The sequence below is a fragment of the Salvelinus sp. IW2-2015 genome, linkage group LG20 (assembly GCF_002910315.2).
Source record: "Salvelinus sp. IW2-2015 linkage group LG20, ASM291031v2, whole genome shotgun sequence".
NCBI lineage: Eukaryota > Metazoa > Chordata > Actinopteri > Salmoniformes > Salmonidae > Salvelinus > Salvelinus sp. IW2-2015.
Window position 1 is genome coordinate 58,114,577 of NC_036860.1, and position 14,927 is coordinate 58,129,503.

Below are 14,927 nucleotides of genomic sequence, written 5' to 3' on the forward strand. Positions count from 1 at the left end.
TCCTCATTTGAACGCTCAATAGTATTACCTGTGGCATGGTTGAAGGTCTCTGCTCCATTTCCTGTGTCAGTTTCAGTGTCCATATCATTGGATGTGACATCTGGTAGGTTTGTGTCTGTTACTGTGTCCTTTTTGTCATTTTCATTAGGAGACTGATTCTCAGCTACAGCCCCTCTATCTTGTTGATCATTTACTTTCCGCAATCTTGAGTGATGCACCCTGACAATCATGCCTTCGTGCCTCACAAATATCACCACACCATCTTGACCAATGACTACTCCCGGTCCTTTCCACTCTTGACAGTCAACTCGTTTGTAGTACACTTTGTTTCCAGTTTCGTACTTCTCATCATCATTATTCCCTGAACTGCTGAGTAACTTCTGAAGTCTGTCAACTGTATCATGTCCAAACTGTTTGTAAAGCTTTTGCAATACTTTGTGTTTTTCTTTAGTGCTCATGTTCTCTGTGACTGTCAGAATCTCCATGTGCTCTGTGTCAGTCAGAATCTCATTTTTGCATGGACTCTGTGTGATGTCTTTGTCTAAAATGTTTACACAATAGTGGCCTGAGGTAGTAAGTTCAAGAGTCACTGGTTGTTTAAACATCACTGCCTTGTAATTTTTTATGTCTAATACAGCCCCTGCCTTCTTGAGGGAAGCTTTGCTTAATAGTAAGGGGATATCTGTAGGGACCACCTCTGTTTCAATGTGACACTTAGTCTGACCAATTTTTGCTGGTATCTTAACTCTCTTGGTAGAATGGACAATTCTCCCATCTCCAAATTTGAAAGCTCTTTTGCTTGGTGTGTCAATCATATTTTGTACTTCTTTCATATTTAGTTCACTGACATAGCTATCAAGCCATTTTGCACCACACACTGTCCGTGTACATGCAGTATCAATCACAGTAGATCCTAAGGATTCAACTATAAAAATCTCAGTATCAGATTCATTTGAAAACAGTGTAATGTTACACTGCTCTATCTCTGTGTTTACATTTTCCTCTGTTAGTTTAACTTGTTCATTTTTATGAGGACAGTCTTTAACCCAATGGTAAGTGCTTTGACAAATTGCACATTTCGATCTCCTTCCATATGTGTCCAGTGGATTTGTGCCGGGAAATGGCGCCCTCTTCTGGTTGTCTTGAGAACGTGACTTGTTGGCGCCTTTTCTGTGCTGCTCGGTGTAATATGCTGCGTCACTCACTTGCATTCCATCTGTTATTGGCGCGACAGACGTCTTCTCACCAAATATTCTTTTTAGTGCCGACTTCATAGATGCAAAAGTCAGCACAGTACAAGCAGTCAAAGCCAACTGTTTCTCCCTACCATCTAGACAGGCAGTGTCTAGCAACTTGAACGCTAACACTGCATCTGGGAGAACCATGTTGTACTTGCGCATTCTATTGTACCTCTGTTCGAAATCAATGATGTAGTCCGCCATTGCAACCGAAATATCTCTCTAACACTGTCAAAGTTTGAATATGCCTTGTAGGCACGGTCTTTCTCTTCTTTAAGAAATACAGAATCCAGTGCTGTGATCAAAGTTCCCATACCGTCATCCTTGTTCAAATCCTCAACGGATATTTCCAGTGCTGTATCTCTCGCTCTTCCCTCGAGAGATAATACCACCGCAAGTGCTTGCTTTTTCGCGTCCAGATTAGTAACGCGTGTCCAGATTCCCAGTTCATTTTTCCAACTTTCGTACGACCTCTTCTCGTCGAAGCGAGGTGGCACGTTGTAGTTAGAAGCCATCCTCTGCTACCAATGTTAAATCGAAATGACACAACGACAAGGTTCCAGTTTAACAAAGTTTACTCTACTATATGAACACACTACAAGGTAGCCATTACACTCAAGGCCAGGTCCAACAACCACCAGACTTCCTGCACATGCGCACTCTTGACTGAGTGATAGCCCCGTAATAACAGAAATATAGGGATACTTAAAACATGAACTTAACAATGGGAGGGAGTAGCAGTAATACCGTATATAGACTGTGACACCCTACCTGTCTGGTCATTGGGGGCAGGTACCACACATTGACCACGATGGCCCAGCTGGTCATCATTCTCAGTAGGTAGCTCACCATGTTGTACTTGGCACTGTTCCAGAAGGCATCTCCAAAGCGTGGGTCATACTAACAGGGAAGGAGATCCAAACGTATATTAATCAAAAGCACAGGAGGTTGGTGGCACCTTAATTGGGGAGAATGGGCTCGTGGTGAATGACTGAAGCGGAATTAGTGGAATGGTTTCCAGGTGTTTGATGCCATTCCATTTGCTCCGTTCCGGACAATATTATGAGCTGTTCTCCCTTCAGCCTCCACTGATCAAAAGGCTTTTACATGGAAATGAAATAAAACAATAGCCGACCAAGTCAACACATAACAAGTGAAGGTCAATATGTAACAATGTTTAATGTCATACAGTAACTGCTGATTGATGACAGAGCCAGGGTTAGAACACAAGAGAGGCATTTCAGAGATTCAGACAATGGACAATTTACTGAAGACTGCAGTACCTTGATTGCAACTGGGTATATTGTCCCTCCAATCTCAAAGCTTCCCTTCTTGAACATCATGACCGATGTGTTGTTGATGCAGGTTCCTGCAGGGGATAAAAAGGTCACGAGACCACCACAACCACAAACGTCCAGGAGCATTGGAGTCAATTGCATTTAAATTCAAGTCAATTCAGGAAGTAGACTGACATTTTATCAGAAAAATTGTATACGAGTTGACTTTATGGATTGACTGAAATTAAATGGAATTGACCCCAACTACACCTTCCAGACAGCAGATAAAGGTGGACGAGACACCTAATATAAAGACTACAATAAAATCATAGTATAAGGACTACAATAAAGTATAAAGACTACAATTAAGTATAGAGACTTACCCTCTGGGAAAATCAAAATGGGTAGATTGCTCTTCGCTGCAACATGAGCCCTCAATCTAGAAGAGGATGGAGGGAGATCAATAACCAGGACAAAACTAATCACGATGAAAACAATACAATGTATGAGATGATTGAGTGGCAGTAATGGTAATGTATATCGTTATACAAGCAATAAATCGACATTGGCAAGCGATTTATTCACTTCACAGAAGACAACTGAGTAAATGTATAGATGAAAAAGACATACTAAATGCATCTCCTGCCATCTTTTCCCATTTACTTGTTGTCTCACCTACTGGTAACAGCATGTCGGTCTCTCATCTCCGACCTCTCAAACCACACATGGGGGCAGGACCTCACCATTGATCTCTGGATGACCCCCATCAGCCCACTGTGACTTTGACCCACCTGGGAATAAACCCGGACACAGTGAGCATGACAACTCTAGTCTGCTGAGAACCAAAAGTGATGTATACGATATCAAAAATCAGTGATATGTTGACACAGCCATGTTCATGTTACCCACCATAGCGTAACATCCATCATTGGCCAAAATGACAATGTCAATAGGTGAGGTGTGGTTTGCTACGCATATTCCTCCTTTTTGTGGTTTATTATTTCTGTGAAAAATAAGTATTTATTTCAATGACATCATGACATTGAAAACATTGATACTAATATTACTTCCCAAATGTTTATTTTAGGTAGGTTGGGCTGTATACTAACTTGTTGTGGTATTGGATGGTGGCAGAGAGGCCTCTGGCACAGATCCTGTAGCACATCAGATGGACTAACTCACTGAGCCAGTTCTTCACTCTAGAACACAAGAGCAATGTACGGTAACAGCCAGGGAAATTCTATTCTCTCAAGCCGTATATCAACTCTCGAGCTAGCTAGCTGTTATAAGAGATAGAAACATTCAATGTTCCTATCACCACAGTTTATGAAAGTTCTAAAACATTTGTTGTGTACATCGTTACCTCCTGTTAGGTAGAAACCCCACCAAACTTGTCCCGATCACCAGCCAGCTCAACCCTATGATTGCCAGGGTTATCCTGAAAGAACGATCAAAACAAATGTAAAAAATTAAATAACATTAAAATTGTGTTTAATAATAATAATATTATTAGTAATAATTGCACTCTATCCAATAAATCCACATCAGTTGACAGAACCTGAACTGAACAAATGGACTGTTGATTGGTCTGAGATGGATAGAGTTAAGGGGAGGTGTGGTCAGACCCACCTGAGAGGGAAAAGCACGCAGTAACGTATGATCACGCCCAGGCCCCAGATGACGGTGAGGCGCAGGCTGATGTAGTGAAAGTTGTGGTTGGTGCGGGTCAGGAGGTTCCAGGAGACCAGCTCCTCAGAGGAGAAGCGCTGAGTCACTTGGTCATCCACGATGCTCTCCAGGCCCTTTCTGTAGAAGTAGAATGAGTCGCTCAGCGCAAACTCTCCCCTCGATATGGACTGGGTACGATACCGACGCAGCTCCCCCATCTCGTGTTCCATAGAGCCACCCTCCCTCTGGATGAGTCCTGGGAACAGAAGAGAGGAACAGCACAGATAAATCACTCAGTGGGTAGCATAGTCAGAGATTTTCAGATGTAGGACATTAAATATGATGGATACGCCTGTAGAGTGAGGGATGTATAAGAAGGATTGTATGTAAAGAGTAAAATATACACCTACTAATTAAGGCACTGTATCTATCTATGCTCTTCCTCTATTGGTATAAAGAGATCCCAGAGAAGGAAATGCAGATGAGGAATGCGATGGGGGGACTGTTGTGGCCTAGCCTATCTGTACCAGGTACCACTGAGAGCACTGAGCTTGCATTCCTTTTCTCTGTACTCAGCATTGATGTACTGTATTTTACCCAGTTCCAGTAAAACATGAATACTTTTCTAATAACTTACTGGTTAACAATTTGCTTATGTCATGATTATACAGTTATATATGCTTCAGTATTATGTTCACAGAAGAAGAGTTTTAGACAAAAGCATGGTGGGTTTTGTCATCTCTGCTGCTGAATGGTTTGCTAAATCTTATTGCATAATAACATTGCATTGACTTTACCTTGTTGTCCTTCCATACAAAAAAACGGTCCTTTTTTAAGTTTCCTGTCAACCCTGATTTAGAATACCAATGTTTCTGTGATCAAAAGATGATTGAGTGTTAATTCAACAACATAAGGTAGGATTGCAGATAGACAACTTATAGAGATGTAACGGATGTGAAATGGCTAGCTAGATAGCGGGTACGCGCTACTAGCGTTTCAATCAGTTACGTCACTTGCTCTGAAACCTAGAAGTAGTGTTGCACCTTGCTCTGCAAGGGCCGCGGCCTTTGTGGAGCGATGCGTAACGACGCTTCGTGGGTGATTGTTGTTGATGTGTGCAGAGGGTCCCTGGTTCGAGCCCGGGTATGGGCGAGGGACGTACTAAAGTTATACTGTTACATTGATGCTGTTGACCCGGATCAGTGGTTGCTGCGGAAAAGGAGGAGGTTGAAAGGGGGGTGAGTGTAACGGATGTGAAATGGCTAGCTAGTTAGCGGGTAGCGCTACTAGCGTTTCAATCAGTTACGTCACTTGCTCTGAAACCTAGAAGTAGTGTTGCACCTTGCTCTGCAAGGGCCGCGGCCTTTGTGGAGCGATGCGTAACGACGCTTCGTGGGTGATTGTTGTTGATGTGTGCAGAGGGTCCCTGGTTCGAGCCCGGGTATGGGCGAGGGGACGTACTAAAGTTATACTGTTACAGAGACACCACAAAAAGTCCCCAGTATAAATCCGATCTTCTGGAATCTTCAAGGCAGTTCAAAATAGAATATGATATACATGTCTAATAAATAGCAAATTTAACTCAACATAGCTCCACTGAAGACGGTGATGTGACGTCTTTCAAACGTTGTACAGTATATTTCCAGGAAGAGAAGATGAAGGGGGCATACAGTATTTCACAGCATGGGTTGAGGGTTAAGCTACACACAGAGTCAGTTTTCTGCCTGAAGTTATGCAATCCTCTATTGCATCATCAGAGTGGGACACGGCTGCTCCACTCTGCACGGTTTCCACTAGCTTCCATATCCCCAAAGTCAGATTCCATAGCCACAAAGTAAAACTTGGCTACAAAAAAATGCTTTTTGGTCTTAATTTAAGGTTAGGGTTAGGCGTAAGGTTAGCGGTGTGGTTAAGGTTAGGGTTATGGTTACTTTTAAAATATACTTTTAAGAAGATAAATTGTAGAAATGGGCAGACTTTATTTATGATATTGTGGGTATAGAAGCTCGTGATGACCACTCCGCAACCCCACATCAGCTGAGCTGACCAATCATAAGCTGACCAATCATAAGCCACCACACCGACACACAGTCACATGTACAGGGTCTACTCTACTCCTTCCAGATAAGAGCTGAATTCAACCCCTCATACTACAGAACAATATGCTCTAAGAGCAGAACCAAGGACTCCACATTCCAATGGGATGTTGGAAATGCAGTTCTGCTGAATTCAAATATTTCTCCTATAGACCATCAGAACTCAACTCAACTTACTGGATGTATAATTACCTTATTACTGTGTAATTAGTCTAATAATTATCACAAGGCTATTCACATTTCAGTTAGGGGCAAATACAAACTAAAGAGTATTGATTCAAAAGGTATCATTCAGCATAGTGAAGGAACAATAGAAAACAATTGCTTAGTACAAAAGTTAACGAATAAAATAAAGATTAGGCTACAATTTGATAGTCATCCACAATAAGTTACACAGACAGGGTCCCTCCAGACCTCAGCATGAACTCATTCATCGATGGGTAGTGAGTGTAATGTCACTCACCATTGGGTAGCGGAGCAGGCACTGGCAAAGTGGGTCGATCCCTGTGTCCTCTCTGGATCCGCAGGGTGGCCCACTGCCCAAAGAACAGAGTTATTTTCAGCTGACCTCACACACAATGCTTTCTACATACTGCATCTTGCCCAACTGCCCCGCGTTCCCCACATTGAACATTAACTATGTCCGTCTGGTCTAAGGGATCAGGGGGCAACATGAATACAGTATACAGAGCACAAAATCCTACATATAGTAGTGAATATAAATCCATTAATATCCGATTAATGCATTTATACAAAAAATATGTATCTTTTCATAAATCATCTGTTCGCAAACAGAATAACATAGTTCTTTATTAGATGCTATATGAAGTTATGCTTCAATAAAATGTTTCAGAATAAAATAAGAAATAGTGAGCTATCCCGAAATTTCAGAATTTGAGCTCTTCCAGAACTTCCAGCAGTTACCTCCAATATCTTGACCAGAATCTGAATGTAGACCGAAGTGACCCCCAGGGAGAGGCCAAACATAGCAGGTATCATGATGAGCCCAATCATCACGGAGAACCACACCTGCAGCAACAAAGTCGTTACACTCCACAGGTCATCCATCCCTAACTCACAGAGATCTGTCATCCACTGGTATGGCACATAGGGTTCAAGTTATCTACAGAAGAGAGACATAACGTTTATTAGCTATTCATTCCAAATAAGCATTATATTTTGTTGTTATAATAGAGGAGACTGAATTCATATTTTTGACTTGGGCCTAGCTAGGTAGTTAGCTATGTAAAGTTAGCTAGGTAAACAGGATCTGAAACGGGATATGAACACCGAAATAGCCGAGAAGAGAACCACTAGAAATAGCTTACATTATTGAGTCTACCATATCCGAGTTTGACTGCAGAACATGAAATGTTTCCAAATGTATTAAAGAGAAATAGTAACCTGAAGACCTCTTCGTTGTTTTAGCGAGTTTTCCATTCTTCTGTACCTCGCTGTAGCGGTAGAGGTTGCAGGTTGCAACCCAACAGTGTAGTCAGCAACAGGACAGTGCACAAGATCTGCTGTAAAAAATAAAACCAGGACGTCACTAGTTACCACATTCACAAAGTCATAAACCGCGCCTATTTCTACAATGCACCTACAAGACAATGCATCTTCTCAGTGGTGAAGAAAATACCCCATTTTCATACTTGAGTAAAAGTAAAGATACCTTAATAGAAAATAACTCAAGTAACATTGAAAGTCACCCAGTAAAATAATACTTGCGTAAAAGTCTAAAAGTATTTGGTTTTAAATATACTTAAGTATTAAAAGTAAATGTCATTGCTAAAATATACTTAAGTAAAAGTATAAATACATTTCAAATTCCTTATATAAAGCAAACCAGATGGCATACGTTTCTTTTTTTTCTTTTTTTTAAATTTACGGATAGCCAGGAGCACTCTCCAACACATAATTTACAAACTAAGCATTTGTGTTAGTGAGTCCGCCAGATCAGAGGCAGTAGGGTTGACCAGGGTTGTTGATACGTGTGTGAATTAGACAATTGTCCTGTCCTGCTAAGCATTCAAAATGTACTTTTGGGTTTAATGGAAAATGGATGGAGTAAAAACTGCATACTTGTATTTAGGAATGTAGTAATGTAAAAGTAAAAGTAGTCAAACATAAATAGTAAACTTAAGTACAGATACACAAAAAAACCGACTTAGGTAGTACTTTCAAGTGTTTTTACTTAAGTAATTTACACCACTGTATCTTCCTAAAAAAGTGATTTTAAACCGAACTCTAACATTAACCAAACAGCTAACCTTATGCCTAACCCTAACCATAAATTAAGACCAAAAGCATTTTTTTTACATGAATTTCTACGATATAGCCATTTTGACTTTATGGCTGTGGTAACTAGTGGAAATAATAAAACCACTCCCCGCACTGGCGAGTTGCTCGAAAAAAGTTCAGCTTTCGTGCATATTCAGCTGCGCAGAAAAAGTGATGCGCCTGCCATTGCAGGTAGCGCTGTTTTTACGCAATCGTAACACCAAATATATTTATAACTAACCCGAGATAGTTTATCTGTGACGTTTACAGTGGAAGGAAATGAAGCATGGTGGGCAGAACAAGCAAGGAGGTGGGCAAAGCTAAGCACGAGCTAGCGAGATCCTATTGGCATATATTTGCATATTTCAGTTAGGAAACGTCTTCTCTATGAAATGCGCGTGTGCATTAACGCAATTCGACATTGCACTCCTTCTAAACAACGCCATTTTTAAAACTTTGGCAAAGCGTCAAGTCTATTCAACTTAGTGCACTGTGTTCGTAACATATTGTCGTTTTGGGAACAGAACAATGTATTGGAGATCAGATGTTTCATCGATGATAAAATTAGCAGAATGTCAGTCCAGTTTCACCTAGTTACATCCTCTCCCGCTACCCGCGACTGAACTTCCTCTCACTACCATATTTGGTGGCGAGAAAACGTTCTAAACGGATGCTTCAGCTTTATAGCCCCTGTGACGTGTCTGGGTTACTCCTTATGTTTGTGTGGTAACACTTTTGATGTTGTCTTTCTGACAAAAAGAAGCATGGAGGATTCAAACTCTTATATTCGCGTCTCCGGATTTGTTCTTGGTTCATTGATGTTCCAGCACTTGAACAGTGATTCTGATGTGGTAAGTAGTTGGCTAGATCGCTAGCTAACTAGCTACGTTAGCTAGTTGGCTAACACCACAACAGATAGGTCTGACCAAATAGCTTACTCATTCAGATACTAGTTATTTTATTAAACTGACCGTACACATGTATGTAACGTTACCTCATAACATTTTGCAGGAAGGTCTCATTCTCGGGGAGACCAAAGCTGAAGAGCGAAGCAACATCACTGACTCTCAAATCGACAACATACAGTTTGAGCATACAATAAGTGAGTCATCAGTTGTGTACCTACATTTTATAATATAATCTTGGTGTGTACTGACTGTCTCACCCTGCTTTCTGTTCCAGACATTCAGAAACACATATCATGTCGCAAGCTCAATAGGTAAACTGCAGTGACTAAAGGTTTCTTAAAATTGTGATTCAGCTGTGTGTGTAACTATTTCAACAGTATATCACTTACTATCATAGATTATTTCTGGAAGCATGTCACTTAAACAAATCTATTTCTCTCCACCTCCCTTAGCTTCTATAATAGAATAGGGGAGGTGAACCAGGATGAAATAAGGCACATTTTATCCAACTATAAGGAGGTAAGTGGAAGAAGATAGCGTGGTAATATTGATGTCACAGATGGTGGTATTGCAAAAGTCCAGGAAGTAAAGGAACCTGTGCCATTAGGCAAGTTGTTTGCGTTTCTTTCCTATCTTGTTTGATAGCAAACAAAGCACACTTTTATTCACCCTCTTTCTTCTATTTGACTTTCCTATCCAGGAGAATGTGATTGGTTGGTATAAACAGCGGAGAAACACAGATCAACAAATTACCTTCAGAGAGCAAGTAGTCCACGAGAACCTGAAGAGAGCACTCTCCAATCACGAGCTGATCTTTCTGCTACTGACACCCAGTGAGATCACAACATCAGGCTCCACTCACAAACTGGAGTATGCAGTCTACAGATCACATGGCAGGTCAGTACATTCACATTTTGATGGCCTTCACACTGTTTTGAATCAAACTGTGTTGCACTGTGAGTAGTCTATCACTGCCTTCACTAAAAACCGATCTGTTCAGAATGGTTTTCTGTTTAGCTCAGCCCTTACTCAGCTCTAGCTTAAGCAGTTTAAAAAATAAAATAAAATGTATTCTACACCGAGTACAAAACATTTGGAACACCTTCCTAATATTGAGTTGCACCCCCTTTGCTCTCGGGAACAACCTCAATTAGTCGGGGCATGGACTCTACAAGGTGTCAAGCGTTCCACAGATGCTGGCCCATGTTGATTCCAATGCTTCACATAGTTGGCTGGATGTCCTTTGGGTGGTGGAATATTCTTAATACACACAGGAAACTGTTGTGTGGAAAACCCAGCAGTGTTGCAGTTCTTGACACTCAAACTGTTGCGACTGGCACCAACTACCATACCCTGTTCAAAGGCACTTCAATCTTGTGTCTTGCCCATTCACCCTCTGAATGGCACACATACACAATCCATTTCTCAATTGTCTCAAGGCTAAAAAAAAATCCATCTTTAACGTGTCTCCTCCCCTTCATCTACACTGATAGAAGTGGATTTAATAAGTGCCATCAATAACGGATCATGGCTTTCACCTGGTCAGTCTATTGGCCTCCCGGGTGGCACAGCAGTGCTAGAGGCATCACTACAGACCCTGGTTCGTTCCCAGGCTGTCACAACCGGCCGTTATCGGGAGCCACATAGGGCTGCGCACAATTGGCCCAGCATCGTCCGGGTTAGGGGGTTTGGCCTTCCTTGTAAATAAGAATTTGTTCTTAAATTACTTGCCTAGTTAAATACAAATAAAATGGCATCATCAGGTATTCCTAATGTCTTGTACACTGTAGTTTTATCCTTGTTTTTGTTTTTTACTCTTGCTGTACAGTCCTTGGATTTAAAGCACCTTTCAAGAAATCCCTTTTTTAAATGTTATTATTAGTCAGTATTGCAGTGTTCCTGTCCTGGTCAGCAACCTGGGTTTGTTGGAAGAGCAGGACTACTGGAGACTCTCTGCATCTTGTTCATCAGTCAACTACAACCATGCTGTTAGGAAACACAGGTACTACTACTGGGCCTCAGCACTGGGCACTATTGACTTTGAAAAATTTAATATGTGTGTTTGTCTGGTACCTGTATGACTAGTCTTACACTTTTTGTCCTGTGTAGATCTAAATTCTTCTCCTCCGATGGATCTCTGCATGAGGTGGATGAGATTAATGACATGAACAACTCCTTGCAGGGTGAACTGAAGGTAAGTTGAATTGATGGCAAGAGAAATGTAAAAAAAAACATGTACAAAAGACTGTACAGTACAACCATTGGTAAACATGGTGTCACCTGGGATTTGTTTATTTCTTTTCACAGATGGCATGTAAGAAAGTGGAGGAGAGTGAACGATTGGTCGAGAAGCTGCTTGCAGACGTTTCTGATCTAAGAAGGATGGTCAATGATGGGAAACAAGAGCTGAGAGAAAGTATAACCTTTGTTTCTATTGATGAATCAGTCTTGATTTATTCTCGTGTGTATTAAACATTTTATTTACGTTTTTGTTTCCAGTCTCCGCAGATGGAGCCTCCACCCCGGCACAGCCCCAGGAGAATGTGCTGCTCTGCGAGGTCATCAAAACACTATTTCCTGGGGAATCTCTACTCCAAACGCAGGCTCTAAACTTCCAGGGGTTTCCATTGCCTGAGTTCTGCTGCAGGACTGACCATGGCATAGACATCGCCACAACACTGCCTTTGATCCTGAGTCATACACTCCCTAAAGCCAGGAAGGGGAGGCTTGGGAGAGGCGGAGGTACATCCTGGAGAAAACGTCCCCTTCGTGAATCATCTGAGGTGCCCAAGAGGAGGAAAGGCATGCTGGAGGAGACTGAGGAGTCTTTGTCAGTCAGTGGGTCAGAGACCGAGGAGGATTTGATCCCACCCAATCAGAACGGAAATAATTTAGATGTATCCAACTCCCCGGTCTTCTGAGGACCCAATGGACCACTCAAGAATGGTCACTGTTTATGGATTATAGGAAATTCTGTGACATTCCCCTGTAACAGTCCTCTATCAATAACTGAAAACTTGATATGTTTGCAGGGATGCCTTCACTACTTAGCTTATTTTTAGGGGCAACATGTTTTATTTAGAAGTGACTGTCCAAATTCTTGATTATAATAACTTTAGTGTTTATCAACAATTTTTTTTATATTCAAGCTGTTATTGAACTTGTACATAATTGCATTAAATTATTTTCACGTGTAGTGAGTTATGATTATTGGTTTCATGGCTCAACCCAAGCATAGCAGCTCAAAGACTAGATTAACAAGCAATATTCCACATTAAGAATTATTTTAATACAATTATTACAGTATCTATCCTACACTAGTTCCCCAATAAAGGCTGACAGTTACTCCAAGTGCTGGTTGTCGAAAGTGTTTGGATCTTTCATAATGTGGGTCCAGACATGAATCCTGCGGAGGAAAATATTATCAGTATTTATTACAAAAAGGCCTAAATGATCAAAACATGGTCATTTTGAGCCATAGACAGGTCTGTAGCACACAATGTCATCAGTACCCTCTGGTAAGTTGTGATAGTTTCTCTTTGTAAATGTCAATGCACCATCTATCACAGAGCAACCTCAAGGCTTAATGCTGCTCACCCAAGAGTATTGGACCATATGATATTCTGTCCCAAGACCAGTCAATAAAATGAGTGATTTGATGACTTACCCATAGAATGAGCTTTATGGCTTTGGAAATCTCCCTCTGTTTCTTACCACAGACCTGGAAAGGAATAAACACCTTGTTAATATGACATGACAGCCTGGTGATGTGATATGAACATGTTTAGCTTTATCTGACCAAGTTCTCACATGTTACGTGCCTACTGTAAATTCTTCCTGTGTGGCGGTTTATAAACAGGGACAGCAGCTATTGGAAAGAAGTTGAGGAAATGTATGCATTTTATAATTAAACATTGCTCAATTGCATCTCTGCTCATCAGTACAGTATTAGGTACTGTAGTCTGACAGACCTGAACATTCTTGGAAGTCCACTGTGATGTCACAGAATGCAGCCCTTCTGTGGTTGTTCATATGGATTCTCCATCCATAATGGCTGGGGAGATAAACATGTACATAAAGTTATGTGAATCCATCCAACAATGTAGTTGCCATAGATCAAATCCTGTTTAAAACAGTAATGTTCGTCATGTGGAATGTCACTCCTTGAGCACTAAGAGTACATAAGAATCAAGTTATATTTGCATTTTAAAATGTCATCCGAAACCCAATTATTCCATCCATATAGTTTTTCTTTGTGCACTCTTACTAGATGGATAGCTAGCTAATAGTAACGTTACATATGCATATTAAATCGTTTACAATTTCATCCTTCTTCTGGACTACATTAGACGAGCCTGGGATACTTCTGAGACATTGTTCTGCGAAAAAAGTAAAGAGGACGTTAGCTTACATCAAATATAGAGTTTACTCTGGCCAGCTAGCTAGTTTATTGGCCAGCAGATCCGACCCGTTTGCTTACATAGGGTCGGACAGCATTCCTGTATAGATTAAGACACCGCGGAACTGGCAAAATATATGGTTCGGAAATGTACATCAATCCAGGGATGACAAATGCGTTGTACTCCGAATAGTCTCATCACAAATATTACAGCACTGGCTCTGTGGTTTCTTAATCTACACGGGAATTATGTCCGACCCTAATGTAGCTGTAAGTGAACGGGTAGGATGCTGGATAGTTAGCTAGTTTATAGGACACATGTGGCTAGTTAACGTTAGCTAACAATGGATGGCATAGCTACAGTTAGAGGTTAGCCATTTGGCTAGCTAATACTAGGTTATCTTAATCATTACAAACGTCAGTATGATTGTGCTTTTATCCCTAGCCATGAAATGTATACACAATAATAAAACTGCATTCTTATATGTGCCTCCAAGCCGTGAAATGTTTAATTAAAGATCGAACGCTTCGGACAGCGAGCATTTTTGACCTGCTGTGTGAAGAAAACAACATTGACGTCACATCCTGTTCAAGTTTAAATGTTGGTGCATGATCAGTAGTTCTTCCCAAAATGAATGGATTTTCAAAGTGATAGTTTGTTAAATTTCCATATAACACATCTTAATAATTCCTTATAACAAATATAATGAATATAAAATATTAAAATACGTTACTGCAAATATGAACTAATTGTATCACTGTCAATAGGTCGGAATAAATACAGTCTGTTTACTCCACTGGACTCAATTTGAAGTTAGATTTATATATTTACTCGTCTCTGATGGGCTAATCCGTTAAATAAACTCATGTTTACTAGTAAAGCATTAGACAAATCTAAACGGATCCAACTCTAACGTCACCCAATTGAAGTTGACATTTAAAACGGTTACGGTAAGGGTTTCGGGTTGGGGTAGAATAGGGTTTAAAAATCGGGTATGGACGCCCCAAGGATCCCTGATAGCACTAACCGTTTACAATTGCATTCTCTGTACCGTAGCCAT

General features: G+C 40.8%; 2 protein-coding genes and 1 long non-coding RNA gene across 7 annotated transcripts in view; 1 reads left to right on the forward strand and 2 right to left on the reverse strand.

Annotated features, from left to right (window-relative positions):
* LOC111981297 (glycerol-3-phosphate acyltransferase 3) overlaps positions 1-7,797 on the reverse strand; it is a 31,955-nt gene extending 24,158 nt beyond the window's left edge. For 2 of the 4 annotated variants that reach the window (XM_070449521.1, XM_024012514.2), the window contains exons 1-11: positions 7,684-7,792; positions 7,204-7,402; positions 6,743-6,815; positions 4,145-4,439; positions 3,879-3,953; positions 3,625-3,714; positions 3,425-3,518; positions 3,191-3,306; positions 2,899-2,954; positions 2,522-2,607; positions 2,010-2,138 (exon numbers count right to left, since the gene is read on the reverse strand). In XM_070449521.1, coding sequence (XP_070305622.1) covers positions 2,010-2,138; positions 2,522-2,607; positions 2,899-2,954; positions 3,191-3,306; positions 3,425-3,518; positions 3,625-3,714; positions 3,879-3,953; positions 4,145-4,439; positions 6,743-6,815; positions 7,204-7,371 — 1,182 coding nt within the window. In that variant the 5' untranslated portion in view covers positions 7,372-7,402; positions 7,684-7,792. Of the gene's footprint in view, positions 1-2,009; positions 2,139-2,521; positions 2,608-2,898; positions 2,955-3,190; positions 3,307-3,424; positions 3,519-3,624; positions 3,715-3,878; positions 3,954-4,144; positions 4,440-6,742; positions 6,816-7,203; positions 7,403-7,683 lie in introns of all 4 variants that reach the window. The other 2 variants (XM_024012516.2, XM_024012515.2) reach the window with 2 other exon arrangements.
* A 1,106-nt stretch (positions 7,798-8,903) lies between these two features.
* Positions 8,904-12,663, forward strand: LOC111981299 (BRCA1-A complex subunit Abraxas 1). The gene is made up of 9 exons (XM_024012517.2): positions 8,904-9,410; positions 9,571-9,661; positions 9,742-9,778; positions 9,920-9,986; positions 10,168-10,364; positions 11,350-11,469; positions 11,577-11,661; positions 11,775-11,883; positions 11,967-12,663. The coding sequence occupies exons 1-9, from the start codon at positions 9,324-9,326 to the stop codon at positions 12,386-12,388; spliced, it is 1,215 nt and encodes a 404-aa protein (XP_023868285.1). The 5' UTR covers positions 8,904-9,323; the 3' UTR covers positions 12,389-12,663.
* Positions 12,664-12,734: 71 nt separating this feature from the next.
* On the reverse strand, positions 12,735-14,531 carry LOC111981301 (uncharacterized). 2 transcript variants are annotated; one of them, XR_002879580.1, is made up of 3 exons: positions 13,788-14,484; positions 13,135-13,521; positions 12,735-12,873 (listed from the first exon to the last, which is right to left on the reverse strand). It is a non-coding gene; the product is annotated as an uncharacterized lncRNA (long non-coding RNA). The 2 variants fall into 2 exon arrangements; XR_002879579.2 differs by having other exon boundaries at positions 13,135-14,531.
* Positions 14,532-14,927: the final 396 nt, after the last annotated feature.